The sequence below is a fragment of the Podarcis filfolensis genome (assembly GCF_964270895.1).
Source record: "Podarcis filfolensis genome assembly, chromosome: 11".
Lineage (NCBI taxonomy): Eukaryota > Metazoa > Chordata > Lepidosauria > Squamata > Lacertidae > Podarcis > Podarcis filfolensis.
The window spans coordinates 56,216,327-56,240,983 of NC_139613.1; the positions used below are offsets into that span (position 1 = coordinate 56,216,327).

The 24,657-nt window shown below is 44.5% G+C and overlaps 1 protein-coding gene across 2 annotated transcripts in view; it reads left to right on the top strand.

The window, feature by feature from the left end:
- The first annotated feature begins 9,003 nt into the window (after nt 1–9,003).
- The window catches only part of SLC28A3 (solute carrier family 28 member 3), a 55,205-nt gene continuing 39,551 nt past the window's right edge, over nt 9,004–24,657 (top strand). The window contains exons 1-3 of one of the 2 annotated variants that reach the window (XM_083576834.1): nt 9,004–9,285; nt 22,530–22,622; nt 24,353–24,435. In XM_083576834.1, coding sequence (XP_083432960.1) covers nt 9,226–9,285; nt 22,530–22,622; nt 24,353–24,435 — 236 coding nt within the window. In that variant the 5' untranslated portion in view covers nt 9,004–9,225. The remainder of the gene's footprint in view (nt 9,286–22,529; nt 22,623–24,352; nt 24,436–24,657) is intronic. The other variant, XM_083576835.1, reaches the window with a different exon arrangement.

Sequence of the window (24,657 nt, forward strand, 5' to 3'; positions counted from 1 at the left end):
TGTGTGGGGGTTGCGTTCTGCATCATCGTATGCGTCAGCAGAGTCCGCAAAGGTGTGTGTGTTTGTAATCTTAGCCTGCATGGCAGCACACCTGTGAGCTATCGACAATTCAGCATACCTGTGGTATGCTAGCAATAGCAGGGGGAGTTTACCTGCTGCACTGAATGCAACGATGTGATAGGATAATTGATTATTTTGAATACTGTATTTAAGTTGACCAAATGCTTTGTATCATATCTTGCTATCTTACTCTCTTATTTTATACTCTCTGTTTGACCAGTGTAGTGTTAAAGAATTTGGAGGAGTGTGTAGTGGTGAGAAGGGGTGTTTTGCAGCTGTTTGATTATTACTTAAAATAAAGCCAAGCAAAGATATTGCAGGCAAGTTTTTATTCCATCGTCCCAGCCGCTGCGCAAACTTGGTTGGCAAAGAAAGTCCAGCAGTATGCACAGTATGGCATGCAGTTTACTGTATAAAGGTAAGAGTCACATCCATTACTCTGCCTACTTTTCCCTATGGCCCCACCCACCACAGACATGTGGCCCCTGAAAGGTTGCCCATGAGGGATTGTGGCCCTCAGTCTGAAAATTGTCTCCCACCCTTAAAGTGTAAAATAGTAAAAAATATTACTATGATAACTGGCTGCTCCTGCATAAACTGGTGTCTTTTTCTAGACTGCCACAGAGATTGCAAAGCTGCAGTCCGTTACTCTGAAATAAGCTGAAATTACATTCAGATCTCTGCTAGTATAAATATAGTGTTCAGCATAATCAGTGAAATTGCCTCACATTTGCACCAGTTTAGGGTAGATGAGACTTTCCTCAAGTGACTTTGGAACCATAATCTCATCTCCTCTAAGCCATATAATACTTGCAGTTAGAGTGTAAGGGCGGGGAGCCAAATTCAACCCATAATTCCCTATCAGTCACTATTATGGCCATAATACGATTCTCATCCATTATAGTTTGATGCTGACAATTAATCTTTTCTGTAGCTGCTTTAGGCAGCTTTGGAAGGTAATTTTCTTTCAGCTTCCATTTGGAATTGTGAAATATATTTTAAGGTACTTAAGTGTAAAGCTGAATAAAATTGATAATCAATCACAAATAATGAGAGCTGCCCCTAAAGGCGCCAGTAAGTCAGAAACAAATAAGCCTTGTTCATTTCTCTAACTTCTTAACACTTGCTTATAACAGGATAAAGAAACCCACATCCATGGTGAAGAACCTCAGGTCCAGGAACAAGACATCTCTAGCTGGCCCTCAAGATTTTTCAATATTTTTTTCTAATATAACCTATCATGTGATTTCAGGTGGCATAGCATTCAGTATGTGTATTCATTTTTTATGTTATTTATTTTAATATGTCTAGACTGCTTTTCTAGCTATAAACCTTCATAGTAGTTGTCAGGGCTACCCTAGGTCCCAGCTCACAAAGGACCAACGCTGCTTCGTTGTTAAGTATAAAAGCCTTTATTGAAGTTCAGTTTCACTTCCAGAGCCGCAGCGCGCAGCCCCACGTCTAAAGTGTCAGACCACTGATGCTCCATCTGAGTCTCCTCCCTCCTGACACCAATTTAAGATCCTAGCCTTGCTCCACCTTCTCCGCTGCTCCTTCCTCCTCTGGGTCCGCCTGCCCGCCGGGGTTCCGCCCTTTCTAGCCTCTTCTCCCGCTGATTCCCCTGAGCCTTCTCCCTCCCTCCGGCGGGCTTTAGGAGCTGGTTCCCCATCCGGGTCTCCTGCTGTTCCGCGCGCCTGCACATTTGAACTTGGCGCGCGCGCCCAGCCAGCAGCTTTCCTCCTGACCGTTTCACTGCTGCTGCCACTGCTTCCCCCTTCGGGGGGGCTAGCTGCAACTGACCTCCCTTCCGTTCCCCCACTGTCCGATGGAGGCGTGGTCAGCCCTGACTCCCTCTCTGGAGGAGACGCTGGCCCTGACACATGTGCCTCCTCCCCCCCACTATGCTCTGGTGGGGAAACTGGTCCCGATCCTCCACTGCTGCTTTGGGGTTCCCCTCTGGCTCCTTGTTTCTGGTGCGTCCCCCCTGGGACCCCCCTTGCCCTGACCATCGGCGCCCCCTTCTGGGAATCTTCTGATTCGCTGGAGAAACTCATGGAATCTCTCGGGCCACTGTCATACTCCCCTACGCTGCCCTCGGATTCTTCCCCCTCGCTCTCCAAATCCTCTCTCCCCAGTGCTCCTGCTCCTGATTCCCTGACAGTAGTTTACAGATAAAAATGGTTACAGGGAACTACAAAGACATATTGAATCAGCAAGTGTAAAATACTTCGTGCAACACAAAGGATGGTCAAAAATATTTCAACAAACTTCCTAAAAACTGCAAAGTATTGAACCTGACAGGCCTCCTATGAGGGAATTCCACAACAGTGGTGCCAACACTGAAAAGACCCTGCTTCAGGTGCCCATCAATTAACCTCTGTCGAAAGCAGCAGATAGAACAAGACCTTGTAAATTATCTTGACAGCAAAAGGAAGGGGTGGTTCATAAGGAGAAGGCATTGCCAAGAACCTGTGGTTCTACAAAAGATGTTGGACTTCAACTACCATCTACCACAGGCACCATAGCCAGAGATGACAGGACCACTTTCCCTAACCCTTGTCTAAAAACACATTTAAGCAAAACTCAAACAAGTATTTATTAGGGAATGGAGGAACACCAGAGTTTTTGCAGAAGCACAAAAACTCTAGGGAAAAATCTTTGAAGGAAAACCTCTCAAACAACCCAATGAAGATTGAACATGTTCAATAGCCACAGAAGGCTGAGTCCGTGTTGATGGAGGGAAATGGAAAACTGGGGGGAGGTGGGGAGCAGAAATGACATTCCACACTGCAACCTTAAGTTGCATTCCCACTTGTAAATAAATGAAGAGACCGCAGTTGCTTGTCAGGAACTAGAGACAAAGGGTGACCAAAAAGGACGAGAGAAGTGGTTTGGACCATCAAATGAGAATCCCCTGTGCAAGTCCACAAACACATGAGATACAAGCTCAAATTCTTACCTGAATAACAACAGCTTGTAGATACTGTGTATTCCAAGGGAATACATTTTTTTGCATACCTCCAACTGTACATAGATGTCATGTTCAATGCTATATAAGTCACTTACATTTATACTCCTATTATACTACTTTGGCTATGTCTTTAATAAAATATTGAATTCTTGCATTGTGAAAAACAAAGATTATGGTGAAAAGTGAAAAACATGAATTGCAAAAAAAAACCTAGAGCTTACAGAACAAAACCAACTTCAGATATGAAATCAGCACGTCGAAATTAGGTTAGAACAACTGCAGGTATCAATGCAACAAAAAAATTGTTTCCCAGTGTAATCTTTCCCTTAACCACATTTGTTCTGCTCCATGTGATTCCCTCAATGGATTTTCACAGGCAGAGTTCCAGATCTTTTTGCACCCAACTCACAATCCTAGTGAGGCAGATATCCCACCGCTACCAACAATTGAAGCGGATCCAACTGCTATGTATATGGGCTATCTTGTGGTTTTACACAAAGTACAGCTTTGACACTTGGAAACTCGGGAAGAAGCTGAACAAATAAAGATTTGTTTTAAAGGACAAAGCTGGTAAAACAGCTGATTTGACAGGAAATAAAGTTTAGGAAACAGTTAACTTATTTACAGTTATAATAAATTTAGTGGATGCTACAGCCTTTTAAATGAGTAAACGCACAGCTTCTTTTAAACTTCAGTTGCTTATATCCAGTGAGTACTCTTCAGTTAGATGCTACAGGTTTCCAGACTAGATTGTACATGTTCAGCTTATTTCGAGTTTGGTTACTTCAGTCTCATAAAACTTACTTGTGGGGGTGTCACAGGTTAATACGTTGGTTCTTAAACAAGGTGGTATTTTCTCTGTCAGTTTCCCAACCTTCTTTCAATCACACTCTTGGGGTACTTCTAGCAGCATAACAGACCCAGGGGATCCCCAAATTCTTCTTAACTGGTTTGGGAGTCTTCTCTATCTAGACGATCTCTCCCCTCCTGGCAGAAATGAGACCCAAGGAGGCTGTCTCCTCACAGCTTCTACTTCTCCTGTTCAAATCCTGCCTTCCAGTTAACTGCTGTTTAAATACTCCCACAAGACCCTAACACTGTCTTTCTATCTAAGCTCAGAGACTCTTTTCTCTAGCTGCAGATATTTTCCTCAAAGCAAATGTTACCCATGGACCAGAACCAACACCTTCTCTTCCTCTTAAACTATCTGAACCTTCTCTCAGAAACGGCTCCTTTTATTTTCCCTCCTAAAGTGCTGGCTCCACCCCACTCTGTCTTAATAACCAATCAGAGACAGGCTCCAGCCCTCAGGTGGAATTCTGAGGCACTGCACCACCTGTCCATCTGTCTGGCTCAGCTGTCCACACACCAGATGTCATGGCGGACAGAGAGACCTTTCTCCCTTCATCCCACCACCAGAGGGCAAAGAACGTATGTGGGTGGATGGGAGACCAACAGGCTTGACCTGACTTCTTCTCCAGCTCCAGCAAGGAATTAAACATACCCAAGTGTTATGCAAAAGGACCAAATTGCCCCTGTAGCTCTCAAGTAGTCACTGACGCTTACAGAATAGGGTGAGGACAGGACAGGACTTAAGAAAACTTAGTTTATACAGACTGAGAATTGTCCCATTAATGCCACTCTAGGTTCAATCACGAGAAAGGGTGGGATATAAATCCAATGAATAAAAATAATGTAAGCTACAAAAACGGTTTGGTTTGGTTATGTCCTACACTGAATAAGAGGAAGTGACCACATTTGCACCAAATATTTAGTCAAAAGTGGAGCCTTTGAGCCAAGGTTTTCCTTTATCTCATTTGTAAACAGAGGACCACCCAGCTGACATGATTCCTTTTGAAAAAGCCCTTTGATGTAATCAAATACCTTTTGTTTTCTCGGGTTAACACCCCAATGTCACTATTTCAATTAAAGTGTATTAAATCACTGGTGAAACAGATCTGCTTTTTTTAAAAGGGGATTTCAGAGGTGAGGAAAGTTATGGGGAACTGCACTAAAAAGTGTGAGGCAAATGACAGCAAATGCTCAATAAAGAGCAGGCATCGTATAATCTCCGTGCAAGCAAATCAGGGTGAAAGCTGAACAAGAAGCCTTTTTGAAAAACTCCAAAGTAATCAAAGGTTGGAAGAAAGCTGTTGTATTTTTCTAATCTCAGCCATCACATGCTGCAAAACAGACTCCCCGCTTATAGCCTTTTGGTTTTGTTAATGGTTAAAATAAATTGATCTATTAAAAAAAACATACGGAGGAAAGAATAGCAGAACTCCATGTAATATGTGCTTTGATTCCCCCTGAGCCTAAATTTAAGACAAAGTTATCTTTCCTCGTTTTTACCATGCTGCCCACTCATTAAAGACACTGTTAAGTCAAGCTGCCACCTTTCCTTTACTGAAAAGGACACCTGCACAGCGGTTAATGTTCCATGTCCTTCATCTAGTCACTTTGCGGCATATTCTGTATGAGTCTGAGCATTAGCAAGACACAGATTCATAGCAGCTTAGTGTACATAGTGTGCATTCTGCACCACTCCTTGCTGCTGTGGATTGCCATTTCTATATATATATATATTTAAAAAGCATCTATGCCCTGGGTCTTGATCTGGTTCTTGATGGTATTGAAGACACACAGTTACAACTTCAGATGTAAGTTGTGACCTTAGCATGACTCATTCTGGAATAGTTACATAATAGAGCACCAAAGCGTTCATTAGCAAGAATCACACCAGGAAATGACTGCGTGGCCACAAGCCAGCAGCCGTAAAGGAGCACACAACTATTGTAACTGTTCACGAGGACTTTTAAGTGTTTCATGATATCAACAGAATTTCCTTACCATTACTGTACAGTGTTTCGCTGGTATTGCTTCTTTTAGTATGTGAATAGTAGTCACAAGTGGAAGCACTGAACTCTATGGAAGGATAGCCAGCTCAAAGCCACAAAGCCTCCCCCACAAACATGCACACATTAGACGTAAGAATAAGGCTTTGCAAGGCCGAGCAGGTCTTTCTGGCCATCACCCTGAAGCCCTAGGAAATGCTCTCTAGCAAGGTCTCTCTAAATTCCTTGTAATAAACAAAAGTCTGCCCTTATTCTCTAATGGGGAACACAAGAGCCCTTACAGAGTCCTTTGTAGGTTCTCCATTGGTTGGAGAAAATAACAGAAGCCAACCAGAGAATATTGAGAAGCAAAGCAGCTCGTAAGCCTGATCTTTATTGAACTGTTGCAACAGGGTGCTACCCCCACACACAAGAAAGGAGGAGGACCCAGAACAAATGTGTACCTGCCTTTATATAGACATTTTAAATTGCCTTCCCTGGAGCTTAAGACCACCCCTCCATATATCATACATACATCACAGAAGGGGTCTAACTCAAGACCACCACCCACAAACATCATACCTACATCACAGAAAAGGCGGTCTACAACAGAAATCTGAGTGCGTTGTTTATCTCCTGTCTGGCAGGTTACCTGTTAATGGTCACTTGATTAGATACCCTGGGGAGCCTGGCCAGTGTTTTGTAATGACAAATACTTAGTTCCTGAGCCAGGTCACAGGCTCACCCTATTCATACACAGACATACCCTTAAGACAGGATTTGTGAACAAAAAGACAATGGGGAGGCTTTTCCATTTTCCTTGACTTTGCAGAGAAATATCTGAGGTCAATTTGGGAGGGACAAAATGGTTTCAGGACTTTTTCTGTGGGGTTTCAGACATGTGGTTTATATATGCAGTTATGAACATTATATATGACCTTAATTTTTTTATTTCACCTTCATAACAGAATATAAGGCTTTCTGTTTGTTTCCAATGGTCTTCCAGAGAGAAGCAGAGTTTCTGTTACTGGAACTTGGCTGTTGTTTTGATAGCCAAATGTTGCTCAAGTGTGTTATGGTGTGTGCCTTTGCAACTGCAGTTTCCCCTTGAAGTTTCTTTGCTCCAGTACAGCCACCTTAAGGTTAGTGACAGTATGTCTTGGGAGGTTGAAATGTTCCCTTAATCCTTTTTTCAATATTGCCACAAGCCAAGACATTGACATTTGCCCTCTCACACACCTTAGGCGGCAGGCCTGTACTTGCTTATAGGCAACCTCCCAACACAAAACAGTTACTCACCGGTAACAAAAAGGCACATGACAGAGATAAGGGCACAGGTGCCAGCGCCTGTGGCAGATATGGACATCAAAGCTACTCCCATTTCTACTCTGGAAACACTACTAATTATATCATCCACAACATCGGGGGAACATTCAGCTGCTCATTTTCCAATGCAATATATGCAATATGTAATTTTGCATGGTTCACAGGGAAACTAGGCTAGCCTCTATGCAAATGAATAAATGGGTGCAAATCTGGGATCTGGCTATTTCAGCCTCACAGGGCACCCTGTAACTCATTGTATGAAAAAATTCAAAGGGAAACTGCAGCATGAAACTGCTGAATAAAAATTTGTTAGAAATTGTAATGTTCCCTCTTGTGGGTTGAATCACCACAATGGATTTTTTTTTCACACCACATGTGTTTATTGGTTGTTTGTGTTAATTATTACAGCTGGTTCTCTGTGTATGTACAAATGGCCAGTGTTAATAATTGCTTTAAAACCTCACTGTGTGTACTTTTCTCCATTTTTTCCCCTTCTTGGTTTACGATCTTCCTCCCAGCCCTGTGTATATAAACCTGCAACTCATAATAGTATTTCTTGCATCTGATGAACTAAACCTCCATCTGCAAAACCTTATACCATAAAAATGTGTTAGCCTTTAAGATGCCACAAGACACTTTGTTGTTAATTCAAATAGTAAAGGATCCATCTCAAGTTTGACAAGTTTTAGTATGTTGTACACATTTATTGTTCTTAGCACTAAATTTTTAGAAGTAACAAAGAATATTGTAAATATTAAACATTTTTATTCTCCATTGGTGACAATCCTATGTATGTTTCCCACTGTTTATGCTGATTGATAGAAGTACACAACATACGGTGCAATAAACGCACAAATAGAAGCTTAAGTATGCTTCCCCCAACATCTGCTTTGTAATCAGCTGTGGAGCCACAGTTTGTGGGTCTTCTACATACACAGGGGACCTCTGCATTTGTGCACTGGGCAGTTGCCAACACTGAAGCATATAGAGAAACTTCTGCTTGCATGAAACTCCAAGAAAGTGCATATCAGAGCCTCACATGTGCCTACAGACTTTGTTAAGTGTTCATGTAGGTATAGGGGTTCCTCTTGGTAGTTCCACCACCTTCAAGAGGTTCTGGAGATGGCAGCCTGGGAGTGGGCATTCTCTGTGGCAGCCCGTCCCACAGAGCTGTGTCTGGCACCTTCATTATTTGGGTTTTTGTCATATGCTGGAAATGTACCTCATTAGCCTGCCTTTGACACTGGAGATATATTTTAGAACCCACCCTATTTTCTTGACTGTAATTTGTTTTAACTTATTTTAATATTGTTTTTCTAAAATGTTTTCTAAAAAGTTAATAATAATAATAATAATAATAATAATAATAATAATAATAATAATACCCCGCCCTTTCTGGCCAAAACCAGGCTCAGAGTGGCTAACATCAAATGTATAACACATTAACATAAAACCAGGCAATCAATTAAAATACATCCTAAAATCAGATCAGGGTCAGAATAAAATCCAATCAGATGGCAACCCACAGATTAGGGTTGGAACCTGCTATTGAACCTGGTGGTGAAGGGTGGGTAGAAAATATATTATTATCATCATCATCATCATCATTCACCCCAATTCAGTGACTCTAGCTTAGCATATATCCACCATAACCCCTCTCACTGGGAACTCCTAAGCAAAATTCCTACAACCCTGGCTATAGAGGGGTAATGATTTAACAATCATATGAAACTCTTTTGGGTTCAAAGCCATGTGTTAATCATCATCTCAAAAGTTTCACAAGCTTGGGCTTTCACACTGGTTTGTGTGAGTGAGTGACTCCTCATAGACACAGGAAGGTGGAGCAATGAATTCAGCATAAGTACCCTGGGAGTGGCTACAGTCAGGTAAACTTCTAGTAGTAAGAAGAGCTCCTGTACACACAGCTTAACTTGATATGGTTGGTGGCTGCATAGGACCACAGCCATAGCTTTGAGAAGTTTTTTTTTTTTAATAAAAAGCAACAACAACAGCCTTGCTCTACCTGAAGAAACAATGGCTATACGGGAAGGAAATGGCAGTTTTGCCAACAGCTACAGGAACCCTGCATTTGAGGTAAGATGAAAAGGTTTTCATTCTGTGGAAGGCTAAAATGGCTTATCTGATCAACAGGGACAAAGGATTTTGCAATCCCTGGTACACCTGCCAAAATGTATCCTACCTGTGCTCTTGACCAAAAGGCTGAATACAATTGGGGTATTGTGAACAGAGGCTCCTGTCACTGCTTTCTTTGTCACTTACTGTATCACTATAGCAGACACAACAATTCTTGGCATGTTTGTTTTTTTGTTTTAACTTTGGAGCCTTGTTAGTTTTGCTTACAGATTTTAAACATTCTTCTGCCTACTGCTACCTTTCACTGACTGAAATTGTGCTCAGCAAATTATCATGGTCATTTTGGCTCTATGCCTGCTTTGGTAGTGTGGTAAAGTGGTTAGAGTGCCAGACTAGGGTCCATGGAGTTCTGTGGGTGACCACAAACAAGGCAGTCATCACCCCTCAGCCTAACCTATCCCTCATGGGGTGGTGATGAAGATGAAGTCTGGAGAGGGAGGAAAGTGTTTACATTATCCTATGAAGGTAGAGATAGGGTACACCCATTTCTCCCCCAGGTAGAGATGCTCCCCAGCCAAGGGAAATAGCCATAGCCTGGACCGTAGAGTTCAGTAACAATGCAACTGCTTTGCACCCCATAGGTTTAGGTTTCAATTCCTGGCATCTCTGAGTAGGAACAGCAAGGCCTTGTCTGAAACTGCAAACAGCTGCAGCCCATCAGTGTAAACCAGGGGTGACTGGCAGATAGGAAGGTGTAAGCAGGAAGGATGTGGTTTTCCTTCCCCTTTTATCCAGCTATACTATAATCTGCATGGTCAGAGAATGAGCTAGGAGGAAAGAGAAGCCAGGAACAATTGCCTATCTGCTGTGCTGATTTAAAAAACAGGCTTTATGATTAAGCAGTATGCAAATTTTGTTAAATAAATAAACCAAATGGGTACAACCCTTCATAACAGTGAGAAGAAATACAAACATTGGTAAAGTATTTTGGCATTTAACATTCCAAGATGCAAGGATCAGAACCTGCTTTTTAAATAAATCATTCCTTACCCCCCCCCCATTTCCTCAAAAGTATGCTATCTTTGATGTAGCAGCAATATGCCATTTAAAAAAACCCCAGTGTAAAATGGATTATTTTCTAATAGTTTGCAGTACATATCATGACATAGTCCCCTCTAGGTTTACCAGGTCAGGAGCATCCCATACCTTGATATTTCAGGGTCCAAACCCAAGACCCATAGCTGTCAACTTTTCCCTTTTCTTGTGAGGAATCCTATTCGGAATAAGGGGATTTCCCATTAAAAATGGGAAACATTGACAGCTATGCTGAGAATTAGGGGAGTGCCGCACATGGGGCAAGCCCAGTGAGGTAAGTAAGCATGACACATTAATCACAGTCTCTGAGAGCATATCATTCAACGGAAGAACTGGAAGTCTAACAAATGAGAAAGTATGTCGCTGGTTGATAGAAACCTTAGCTCAAAGGGCTGTTCCCAGGTCCAGCTGAAGTAAGGGGGTATTCCTTCTCATGTGCTTAGGGAACCTGGGTAGGGAACACTGAATTTAGACTACTTGTTTCTGGCCAACAGGGTTTAAGTGCCCTCGGGCCAGGCAGCTCATGTGAAGGCTATTGCAGGAAGAAGAGCCCAGTATGAGGATTTTACATGGGGACAATCACGGTTGTGAACTGCTCTTGTGAACAGTTAATGATGCAATTGTCATTCAGTACTGTATGGGGGGACGCGGGTGGTGCTGTGGGCTAAACCACAGAGCCTAGGGCTTGACAATCAGAAGGTCGGTGGTTCGAATCCCCACGACAGGGTGAGTTCCCATTGCTCGGTCCCTGCTCCTGCCAACCTAGCAGTTTGAAAGCACGTCAAAGTGCAAGTAGATAAATAGGTACCGCTCCAGCGGGAAGGTAAACAGTGTTTCCGTGCGCTGCTCTGGTTCTCCAGAAGCAGCTGAATCATGCTGGCCACATGACCCGGAAGCTGTACGCCGGCTCCCTCGGCCAATAAAGCGAGATGAGCGCCGCAACCCCAGAGTCGGCCACGACCCCTAATGGTCAGGGGTCCCTTTACCTTTACCTTTACTGTATGCATTCAGTTTCCTTTTGACATCACTACCTACAAACATCATCACCCACAGCTTATACCATTAGACAAGACTTTATTGTTTGTTCAGAAGCACCACCACCCCAAGAAAATACATGTAAGAATTTATACATAACATTAACACCAACCTTCTAGATCACCTGACTGGCATATAAAGCAATCTGGCAGAAGTGTGAAGTCAGGACAAAACAATTTCCCCAGCCTCTACTTTAAACAGAAACACACATACACATACACACTTTATTTTACAAGCTCTGTGTTTAAGATACAGGATGTAATGGGAGTTGTAGTCCACCAGTGTAAGAATTGCAAAGATCTTCTTTTTCACACAAAGAACAGAATTTTCCAAACTTCTGCTTGGCACAGAGATAAAAAAAAATATTTTCCAAGCTCTGTGTTCAAGACTCCTGAGGAGCTGTCAGAAGACAGTGAAAAAATAAAGTAGAAAAATATTGCAGAGCAAATTTTGTCAAGTATATAAAATCATGGTAAATAACCACTCCCCCCCACCAAAAAACAATTACACATCACTAAACAAAATATAAAGGGACGCAGGTGGCGCTGTGGGTAAAACCTCAGTGCCTAGGACTTGCTGATCGCAAGGTCGGCGGTTTGAATCCCCGCGGCGGGGTGAGCTCCCGTCGTTTGGTCCCTGCTCCTGCCCACCTAGCAGTTCAAAAGCACGTCAAAGTGCAAGTAGATAAATAGGTACCGCTTTATAGCGGGAAGGCAAACGGCGTTTCTGTGTGCGGCACTGGTGCTGGCTCGCCAGAGCAGCTTCGTCACACTGGCCACGTGACCCAGAAGTGTCTTCAGACGGCGCCAGCTCCCGGCCTCTTGAGATGAGCGCGCAACTCTAGAGTCGGTCACGACTGGCCCGTATGGGCAGGGATACCTTTACCTTTTTAAACAAAATATCACTAGATGCAGTGATAATAATACAGTGATACCTCGGGTTACATACGCTTCAGGTTACATACGCTTCAGGTTACACACTCCGCTAACCCAGAAATAGTACCTCAGGTTAAGAACTTTGCTTCAGGATGAGAACAGAAATCGTGCTCCGGCAGCGCGGCAGCAGCAGGAAACCCCATTAGCTAAAGTGGTGCTTCAGGTTAAGAACAGTTCCAGGTTAAGTACGGACCTCCGGAACGAATTAAGCACTTAACCCGAAGTACCACTGTACTGATCTGAAGGACTAACTGGAACAGACGTACTTTAGAATTACTTCTTTAAAAACTGAAGCAGACATGAGAGGCTCTGACTTTGATTGAAGTGGTAGCACTGCTCAAGTCTTCCCCAAAAATGTTATTCCAGTCTTACTCTTACCTCTGCCCCAGAGCTATTAGCTCCACTCAGCACTGGCAGGTGTCCATTTTAGCTCGTAGGGTAGAAGTCATGAAGACCAACAGCTTGGGAATCCAGAGCCAATGAGGCAGAGGAAACTATAATAAAAAATATATAAAATTTTATTTATATCCCGCCCTCCCCAGCTGAAGCTGGGCTCAGAACGGCTAACAACATTAAAAGTAACACAGTTTACATAAAATCACAATCAATTAATTGAAATACATTCTAAAACCAATTCATTCTAAAATCAATTCAGAATCAAATTAATGGCAACCATTGGGCTAGAGTTCTATGAGGATTACCAAAGGATTTTCCAAAACTAATCATGGTTTTGTCCAGTGCTTTTTTTCTGGGGGTACGCAGGGGTACGCATACCCCTGAACATTTTGTGAATCTAAGTTTGGCCTCCTTGAGGGGCAGTATTTCAATATGAGTAGGAAAATGAGAGTACCCCTAAGCATAAACATTATTTTAGGGGGGGAGCACTGGTTTTCTCCCCCTCCCTGCTGAGTTCATCACAGGCAACAGTGAGAGGAGGCCTGACACCCAGGGTCACCCTGGCAGCCAGTTGTGAGTAAGAAGGCATGGAGGTAAGGGGCTGGCTGGAGGCAAGCTGTTGGCGATGGGGCACTGCCACATTTGCCCTAATGAACCAGCGTCCACTGAACCCATCCCTGGAAAGGAGATTAATCAGGAACCTATTGCACCTGCATATTTTCTATTGCAGGTTGTGAGATGGATAGTGGCTCCTTATGTTAAATAATGGGACGCGGGTGGCTCTGTGGGTTAAACCACAGAGCCTAGGGCTTGCTGATCAGAAGGTCGGCGGTTTGAATCCCTGTGACGGGGTGAGCTCCCGTTGCTCGGTCCCTGCTCCTGCCAACCTAGCAGTTCGAAAGCACATCAAAGTGCAAGTAGATAAATAGGTACCGCTCTGGCAGGAAGGTAAACGGCGTTTCCGTGCACTGCTCTGGTTCGCCAGAAGCAGCTTAGTCCTGCTGGCCACATGACCCGGAAGCTGTACGCCGGCTCCCTCGGCCAATAAAGCGAGATGAGCGCCACAACCCCAGAGTCGGTCACGACTGGACCTAATGGTCAGGGGTCCCTTTACCTGTACCCCATCTCCCAGTGCCAGTGATCAAAACTGGGCTGCCTTGTGGCTACTTTAACTTTTTAAAAATATGGAGTTAGCCGATCACAGACTTCCCGTATCCTGCTGTGTTTAGACCCAAGTTTCACACCTTAGGGATGCACTAAGAGTTTAATCATTAAGCTTAAACAAAGAGCATTGTTCATTCATTCTAGAGAGTAAATAAGTAAATTATCAGCTTATATAAACTGCTTACATACAGCTATCTACTTCCTAATGGTCAAAAGGTCATAACAGGAATGCTTTCTAGGCTACTAATGGGAGTGGCCTTGCAGTGACAGTCTTTGTTCCCTCCCTCCCTCTATGTTTGGAAAGGGCTTTTCTAAGACCATCAGCAATTAACAAGTGGTTAATTGCTTTAGCTCCAAGCCAAGAAAAGCTTCACACACTCATTTCTGCACAGCAAACGGTTCTCAAACACAGATACACATGGCAGGCTATTTATGTTAATTCTAGCCAGCTGACTATCATGAGTAATTTGAGGCAGCATAGGTCGGCTTCCCTACCACATACACAGAGAGAGAGAGAGTTGCTGAAAGTTGACAGTACAGTGGTACCTCGGGTTACATACGCTTCAGGTTACAGACTCCACTAACCCAGAAATATTACCTCGGGTTAAGAACTTTGCTTCAGAATGAGAACAGAAATCATGCTCTGGCGGTGCTGCGGCAACGGGAGGCCCCATTAGCTAAACTGGTGCTTCAGGTTAAGAACAGTTTCAGGTTAAGAACGGACCTCCAGAATGAATTAAGTACTTAACCCGAGGTACCACTGTAGTAGGAAAGGCTCTTGCATCTGAATTCTCCCTTTCTGCTCTGAAACAGTAAGAAGACCTACAGTCCTGGGGCAGAATAGGGAATGAGGAAGCTACAGCCACAGAAGATGGGAACAGCCATAATGCCTCAATGAGAATGGAGAATTTGGGCCAGGGGGTGATTATCCACAGCAATTCTAGGTGTGAAATTCAATGCAGCTCTATGTAAGGGATGCACGCACAGAATACTCATGCAACATGGTCCACTTTCCTCCCTTCTCCTCCTCCCTTGTATCACATGCACACACCCTAAACCTGTTTCGGGAATCCTTCCAAGCACCCAGTGCAGGTTTAGGGGGTGAGGTGCATTGGGGGTGGGGGAGAGTCTCATTGCATGAGCAGACCTTGTTCCATGCATGTAACAGCTTAGTTGAATCCCACCCTGTGTGCCTAAAAAGACGAAAGCAGTCCTTTAAGTCAGCTACTTTGGAGATTTAATGCAAAGCTGGCATTCCCCTAAACCTGGTTATACATTTCCTCTTGTATATGTATCATACTGTTCTGGTTACTTAAGGATCAGCTCTCAGAGAATGTTCTCACTGGTAATATATATGATAAATAATTTTTCCCAGGGTGTACATACCTGTTCTTCATGTCCCCTAGCTCATCTCTCACAGAGCAGGTTTTGCATGCTTTTGAAGCATTACAGACACTATTCGTTCTATTATTTCTGTGTCATTTCCAACACTCTGAAGGCATACAGACATGAAATATGGAGACTTTCCAGCATGACTTTCCCTTAGGGCATAGCAGATATTTCAACATTCCAGTAAGAGGTTCTCCATTCATTTCAAATGAGGGATAATTTGTCAGTGGATTTTGCTCTTGTGATATAATAGTATTCATTGTTCTTTTTCTTTCTAAACAAATCTTTGCCGTGAGCTGCCTTGACTCACAAAAGTGACACAGAAAGACTGGAGTGGAATATTTGAGTAAATAAATAATTATTTTTTCCAAATAGGGACTTGCCTAAGACCATGCAGGAAGCTCACACCAGAAGTGAAATTTCAAGTGGGGAGTGTAGTGGTGTTTTTTTTACACTTCATACTTAGTCACTGCGCTCTACTATGCGGAACTGTGGCTTCTTTCACAAACATGCCTTTCCCGTCAGCAACTGGGCAATGCAAATCTCTTGAGGAAATACATGTCCCTCTGGTTTAAACTCTGATGCCAAAACAGGACCGCCCATATAACAAATCCTGGACTAATGTCAACCTCCTGAATAGTAAAGCCTCATAATCCAGAGCGCAGCGTACAATTAAGCAAAAGAGTGGTTTCTGACTAAAACAAAGATAAGGATTGTTTGTTTTTTTCACAGACAGAGAACTGCATTTCCTTCTGGGCAATTTTCCTGGGGGTCAAATGCCAGTGATGGGTAGGAGCAGAGGCAAACATGGGCAGAACAACGAACCTGTATTTTACCTTTGAACAGCAGACTAGTTCCTACACACACTCATACAACCCTCTATATCCTCTATCCAGACATACAAGCTGCATGATCAGCATTATCAGAGTGGACAGTTAAAATTTATCAGGTGGGGGGACAGTCAATAAGGGAGCAAAACAGGAGCAGTGCAAACACACCCACCTGCTGGCCAGGTCCAATTCCCCATCCCTGATCCAGAGTCAGAAACTTAGGCTGGGTTTACACTGTACCTATAAAACATATTCAAAGCACACACAAACAGCAGCGGAGGAAGCCGCTCGGGTGCTTGGGGCAAGCCACCCATAGGGGTGGGGTGCACCGCGGGGCCTCTGGAGTCTGTCTGCCTCCTCCCACTCAGATGCCCTACAGCTGGGGGGGAGGCAGGGGGCGGACCATTTGGGCAGCGCGGAGCCTTGGCGCACCTAAGCCACCGCATGTCTCCCAGGAGAGATGCGTGGGTCAGGCGTGCCACAGGCCCGCCATGAGTGCCACCCTGCATTTTGTCACCCCCCTCAGTGGTGACACCTGGGGCGGCCCGCATCCACAGCACCCCCCTTTTTCCACCGCTGCACACAAACACACACAGATAAGGGTTGCTGGGAATTGTGACTCCGAGGGATAAACCACAGTGCTTAGAATTCTTTGAGGGAAAGAACATGCTTCAAATGTGCTTTCTTTTCAAATAAGTTTTATTAGTTTTCCAAGATTCTCTCAATAATACCCAAATTATGACAATATCAATTAATTCCAGATCAAATGTGCTTTAAATGAATAGCATCTACACAGCCCATGAATCACTCTGCCCAATTGGGTGGTATCTTCAATGCTTTTGTTTTGCTTTGCTTTTACACATTTGTTGTACATTTAAGGCAGAGTTGGTGAAGCCGTGACCCTCAAGATGTTGCTGTACTCCCCAAGCCTATCCTCAGCCCCAGCCAGCATGGCCAATAGTTAGGGATGACAGCAACCTCTGTAGTGGCAGGTTTCATCCCTCATTTAAACAATACAGCCTAAGACGCTCCTCACACAAATGCAAGTGTGCACAGAGAAGGCTCTCTAGAGACTTTCTAACAAGTAGGTCAGAGGTGGAGATGGTTGCCCAAAGAACAGAATTCATTGAACCTGAATGAGGATCTCTCCTGTATCCTACTGCTGAGGCAGGATGATGGCAATATGCTTTGGCATGAACTCTGAACCAGGAACCTCTTCAGTAAAAGCCAAGCTGTGTACACTTTACTGTTTACCTTGGCTCCAGTGTGCCCCCACTGCTATTGTTCGAAGCTGAGCAAGCAGCGCATTAGTCACAATCCATACCTATCCAGTAGTTTCTTGACAAATGTTGCTGTTTGACATTTCACCCCTCAAACAAGCTTCCATCTGCTTTGAAAATGTAAGCTGCAGTTTGTCAATTGGAAGTCTACTCAATAGTGATCCAGAGTAGATTCCAATATACAGTTAGCAGAATGAAAACTTAAACACATTGCAGGATCCCCCAAAATAGACCAGAGGCAATTGTATTTCATCCAGCAAAGCTTTACTGCTACTGAAGGCAAATGAGCATAATGGTCACAAATCCAATAGGATCAGGACTGCCATTCTCCATAAGAAATCCAGTTGCAGCAGACTTAACTTAAACTTACAAGTTACTTATAATAAGCATATAGCATACTATGTACAGAACACCACACCAGAACAAGAGACAGAAAGAGAAAGTGTGAAAGCCATGCTCCTTCTGGCCTCTTATTATAGTACCAAAGGTGTCATGGACTTTGAAGACTCGAATTCAGAACGCAAGGGAGAAACGTGCTAAGAGGAAGGTACGCTTGGCAAATCCACACCATGATCAACTCCAGCCCGGGAACCAATGTCCCCGCTGTGGAAGGACGTGTGGGTCCAGAATTGGCCTCCACAGTCACTTACAGACTCATTGTTAAAACTGTGTTTATGAAAGACAATCTTACTCGGCTACGGGTGATCGCCAAAGAAGAAGAAGAAAGACAGAAAGACAAAACAGAACCAGTTTAAATCAGCTGTACTTAGCTTCCCAGAAGGAATAACCCAAACATCAGGAAACTTCTGTTTGCTTCTTTCACACAGAGAAGCTTCCAGAACCCTCTTGAATTAAGTAGGATAGGGGGAAGAAACTCTACACATCTACACACTTTCTGCACTAAGAAATGCAAACTGACACAGTTAAGCTGAGGTGTGTACATTTGTGACATCTGTGGTAATGCACATCAGGGGAAGACATCCTTGTCCCCTCTGATGTGTACAAAATAATAATAATAATAATAATAATAATAATAATAATAATAATAATAATTTATTATTATTTATACCCCGCCTATCTGGCTGGGTTTCCCCAGCCACTCTGGGCGGCTTCCACAGAGACCAAAAATACACTAAAATGTCACAGATTAAAAACTTCCCTGAACAGGGCTGCCTTAAGATGTCTTCTGAATGTCAGGTAGTTGTTTATTGCTTTGACATCTGATGGTAGGGCGTTCCACAGGGCGGGCACCACTACCGAGAAGGCCCTCTGCCTGGTTCCCTGTATCTTTGCTTCTCACAATGAGGGAACCGCCAGAAGGCCCTCAGCAGTGGACCTCAGCATCCAGGCAGAACGATGGGGGTGGAGATGCTCCTTCAGGTATACTGGGCCGAGGCCCTTTAAGGCTTTAAAGGTCAACACCAACACTTTAGTCAAGTTGTCTAGTCAAGTTGAGTGGGATCAATTCCAGTCTGTTACCTCCGAGGATGTGGACAGGCTGCTTGGACGAGTGAAACCAACCACCTGTCTCCTGGATCCTTGCCCATCCTGGCTTATAAAAGCTAGCCGGGAAGGACTGGGTGATGGGCTTCGTGGGGTGGTGAATGCTTCCCTCTGTGAGGGAGCCTTCCCAGACCCGCTGAAAGAGGCGGTTATTAAACCGCTTCTTAAAAAACCATCTTTAGATGTGGCCACGATGGCCAACTATCGCCCAGTCTCAAATCTTCCATTCTTGGGCAAGGTGATTGAGCGAGCGGTTGCCGAACAACTCCAGGCACGCCTGGAAGAAGCGGACCATTTGGATCCCTTCCAGTCGGGATTCAGGCCTCATCATGGGACTGAAACTGCCTTGGTCGCACTGGTTGATGATCTCCGGCGGGCTAGGGACAAAGGTGAGAGCTGTTTCCTAGTTCTGCTGGATCTCTCAGCGGCGTTTGATACCATCGACCATAACATCCTTCTGGACCGTCTTCAGGGGCTGGGAGCTGGAGGCACTGTCATACAGTGGTTCCGCTCCTTCCTCCTGGGCCGTGTTCAGAAAGTGGTGGTGGGGGATGAGTGTTCAGACCCCTGGGCTCTCACTTGTGCCTCAGGGTTCTGTCCTCTCCCCCATGCTTTTCAACATTTACATGCAGCCGCTGAGAGAGATCATCAGGAGGTTTGGGCTGGGTGTTCATCAGTATGCGGATGATACCCAGCTCTACCTCTCTTTTAAATCAGAACCAGTGAGGGCGGTGAAGGTCCTGTGTGAGTGTCTGGAAGCGGTTGGAGGATGGATGGCGGCTAACAGATTGAGGTTGAATCCTGACAAGACAGAAGTACTGTTTTTGGGGGACAGGAGGCGGGCAGGTGTGGAGGATTCCCTGGTCCTGAATGGGGTAACTGTGCCCCTGAAGGACCAGGTGCGCAGCCTGGGAGTCATTTTGGACTCACAGCTGTCCATGGAGGCACAGGTCAAATCTGTGTCCAGGGCAGCTGTTTACCAGCTCCATCTGGTACGTAGGCTGAGACCCTATCTACCTGCGGACTGTCTCGCCAGAGTGGTGCATGCTCTGGTTATCTCCCGCTTGGACTACTGCAATGCACTCTACGTGGGGCTACCTTTGAAGGTGACTCGGAAACTACAACTAATCCAGAATGCGGCAGCTAGACTGGTGACTGGGGGCGGTCGCCGAAACCATATAACACCGGTCTTGAAAGACCTACATTGGCTCCCAGTACGTTTCCGAGCACAATTGAAAGTGTTGGTGCTGACCTTTAAAGCCCTAAACGGCCTCGGTCCAGTATACCTGAAGGAGCGTCTCCACCCCCATCATTCTGCCCGGACGCTGAGGTCCAGCGCCGAGGGCCTTCTGGCGGTTCCCTCATTGCGAGAAGCAAAGCTACAGGGAACCAGGCAGAGGGCCTTCTCGGTAGTGGCGCCCGCCCTGTGGAACACCCTTCCAGCAGATGTCAAAGCGATAAACAACTACCTGACATTCAGAAGACATCTTAAGGCAGCCCTGTTCAGGGAAGTTTTTAATGTGTGATATTTTACTGTATTTTTGGTTTCTATGGAAGCCGCCCAGAGTGGCTGGGGAGGCCCAGCCAGATGGGCGGGGTATAAATAATAAATTATTATTATTATTATTATTATTATTATTATTATTATTATTACTTTGAATTGTGCTCGGAAACGTGCTGAGAGTCAACATAAAAATGTTACTTGAAACGCAGCACAGGGAAAGTACTACACCTTGCTGCATTTTAAGCCACCGGTGTGTACATAGCCCAAGTTCCCAAAAAAACCTCAGATATTCATATCCGTGAACCTTAGGTGATCCCTTCCCTTTTTGTTTCTGTATCATTTTTGCATACCTGCCTACATGACTAGTGGCATGTAATTATCTTAAAACATGCATCTGACACAAGCAGTTTCTTTAACCTGGGCAGGATCTGTTTTCATTAAGAACTTTACATTTTCATTTCCTGATGGCCATGTCAGAGCAGATGATTCAGAAGCCACTCCTGCCCTCGGGATAGAAAGAAAAAGTATTTGCATATGGCCTGGCAGTGAAGTCAGACCTATAATCATGCTGCCATTATGACAATGGCAGATTGGGTCCAAGAAAGCAGTGCTTCTTTTCATGGCCTTGATCCAGAATAGAGAACTGACTCATTTCAGTCACAAAGAGAGATTCTGAAGAAGCACCAAGGAATCCAAACATTACCTGGTTATGTCTAGGACCCATCTTTGCTGAGAAGTGTGATCAAACACAAAGGAGAGCAGGGCTCCTATACCTTGACCAGTTGTGTCGTGTTGGACATTTCGGCAGGCACAACTCATCGTGCAGATGTGATAATCAGCGGCATCTGTTGAAATTGCTCTATATGATGAAATGGAAGAAGAACATCACCTTCCTTTGTTCTTTTCTGGTCACCCGATTGCAGCTTTCACGAACTTGGTGCCCTCCAGACTACAACCCCCATTAGCCAGGGAAGAAGGTGCCCTTCCAAATTTTCTGGTTCCACAAAAGCTCTAGGCAAAAATGCTAGCATGAACTTTACGGTGAATTGGAGACCACAGGTTTTGAAAAAACATTGTAAGCAAGGAGAAATCATAACCAAAGGGCAACATATAACAAAACCACATGATTGTTTAGACTACACAAGCCCAAAATCTAAGACTAAACTTTAAACAGCTGCCAGATACTATGTAGTTCAGGGTTTTAGCATCTAAGTTTACAAGTATGGCTTTACCCACTTGTGAAGAACTATGAGAAACGGGGGGGGGGGGGAATTGCATCAGTCAAAATTTATGTCAGTAAAATATTATATGCATATGAGCTCTGGCCTATTTGGAATCTGGTACAGCTGCCAACTTTCCAAGCAACCTTGGGAGTTGTGCCTTTAACAGCAGTTATGTAGACATTAACAGCCATTAACACAGGGATGGGGACTTGTGGCCTTCCAGATGTTGTTGGACTACAATTCTTATCATCCCTGACTATTAGCCATGCTGACTGGGACTCTTAAGAGTCCAACAACACAGGTTCCTTATCTCTCCCACAGTTTAGTTCAGTATTTTTTGTGGACAGTCTAGACGCCTGCTGTGGGACAACGAATAAATCTTTGAGATGGGTCATGGGGAAAATGAATTAGACTGGACCAGAATACTATGAAGTCAGTACTAAATACTAGGAATCCTTAATTCTGCAGCTCCCGCTTCATCCATTAGGTGCCTCCCATGGTTCCTATAATGCTATTTGAAACCTCCAGGTATAGGGCAGTATATAAATTGAAACAACAACAACCTGCTCACCAAAATTCACAATCACCCTTTTTAGAAGGTCAAACTGTGTAGATGAGTAGCAGAGGGTCGACAGTGTGCACTGTCTATTCTATGCCCTACAGGAGCTCACTTGAACGTTGTAATAACAGACAATACAACTGCAGGCTCTCACATAGACAAGTATGGTGTTTCACTGAGGATGAATGTCTGAAAGTGTCTATTGTCTCTCTTTAACTCTGCTATCTTCTTACTAAGGCATTGCAGTGGGGATGTCCTCACTGTTGTTGTCCAATGGGCTGATAAAGGTTTGTTATTAACTTCCAATCGGAACAAATCCTGTGCCTTTTAGGAGGAAATCGAAAGTGATGATACAAGCAAAAAGAATGATATAGCAATGAGACACAGGAACATGGAAAAAGGCAACCCCCTCCATCCTAACCAGGTAAGAACTACTTATTTCACCCACTTACACCAAGCACTTCTGAATCTGAATACCAACCAAGCTAAGGGCCAAGCTACACTTCATGTTATAGCAGACTTCCTCAATGTGGTTTCTTCCAGATGTTGTTGGACTCCAACGTTCATCAGCCCTAGCCAGCATGGCCACAGTCAGGGTTGATAGGAGTTTTAGTCCAGCAGTGGCAGACTTTGGGCTTTCAGTTTTCAGTGGTGCCCTGTGCAACACCAAAACTCGATGTTCCCCCTCCTCTCACATCTCATTCTCAGTTATTGTTGCAGTGTCCTCTGCGACACCCTCATGGCTTGGCCCCCAGTGCAGGTGAACCAGTTGCACCCCGCCCCCTCAAATCTGCCTCCGAGTTCAGCAACATCTGGAGGACACCAGGCTGAGGAAAGCTGTGTTAAAAAATCTGGATTTTTTTTAAAAAAATGGGTGGGGCCAGGAGGAGTTTACCCATTTCCACCTGCCCCACAGTCCTGACAACACTCACACACAACTTCCATCTTGCAATTGCTGTTGGGGGGAGAATTTTCATTTGGACCATGGTGCAAGGGGAACCTCTTCCTGTGATCATGATTCTGATCCCCTGCTGCTTTCTTTTCCTTTTTAAAATAACACGTAAAGGTGATGGTGTTTTCAATATAACAGCCCTAAACCCACAATCCTATGCAGTGTTAGGCTAGCTTAAGGTCATATATGTCAGCAGAGGTAGATGCCTGGGACTGGGCTGCAGGAAAGAATGGAAGAGAATTTCATTTTTTTGCGTGTTCAGACCCAGAGACCTCCCCCCTAAATAAATTCACACATGACTCAAAATTTTGGTTTGGTTTTTGGCAGAATTTAGGCCACAACTTTATTGTTTACATCAAGTGACTGGTTGAATAGGCTCTGGTTCGACTAGCTCCCTGCCATGCAGGTAGCGCTGACCCAGAGTTCCAGCATAGGTCAGCCAAGGGTGAACACCTGGATAAGTGGAAAGCCGGGAACGGGCTAACTCTGCCACCCAAATGTCCCCCTGGACTCAGGCACGAGCACAACCCCCTCTCAGGGTTGACCAAACCATTGAATCCCTGGATTCCTTTAATGGAATACCCTTCACATAGGGATGGCGAGAGCGTTCCCCCATCCCTATCACCTGAACCAGAGCCTATCCACAACCTTACAAGTTGTGACGATTTGCTACGCGGCAGGCAAAACCCAAATGGCACCAGCCAATCAGCCAAGTGGGGAAAATTCCTGCCGTGCCCCTGTCCCAACGACAGACGACACACGACGGCATAGCAAGGTCAAACGCAACAAGCTCTAAAAGTAGGGAAAGGTGGGCGGGTGTTCCAATGCACGCGCCGAAAGAGGAAGCTCTGGGTCACGTGCATGGGTATAAATAGGTCCCTCGAGCCATTTGGACTGCGTCCCATTGGCCAGATTGTACCTAGCTTCGAGGGACCTATCAGTCAGGTGTTGTGGCTTACCAAATGTTCCCACCCACAACACAGAGTGTCGGTTGTCCAGGTTTCACCGCAGTATGTGCCCTCTTTAAGGGAGGACCCGATTTTCCATCTTTAAGCAGACAAATCTTAATTTTCACCTCTTGGATATGGATTGCATGGTAATTATCCTTCAGATTCTGCACTCAATTTTGCAAGAAACAGTAGCTGAGGGTGACATGTTCAGGATTCTTCTCTGTTTCTTCCCACCTCCCCCGACCCATCCAGCTTGACACAGACATCAGTATTGAAGGTGACCAGGAAGTGGACAAACATGACTCAGGAGAAAACAAGGACTCTGGGTGCAAAGGGTAAAAAAATCATTCCGAATTTCCCACTACCACTTTCCTCTTCAAGTGAAATGTCACCACATGGATGTGTTCTGTTTGCCAAATCAACATTCAACACCGTAATTCCAAAGGTGTAACTGATGTGCAGAAGCCTATTCCAGAGATCATCACTTGACCTTGAACTTCAGCCAAAACTGTTATTGTTTCTTTCCTCTAAGTAACACAGAGGGATGTATACAGGGC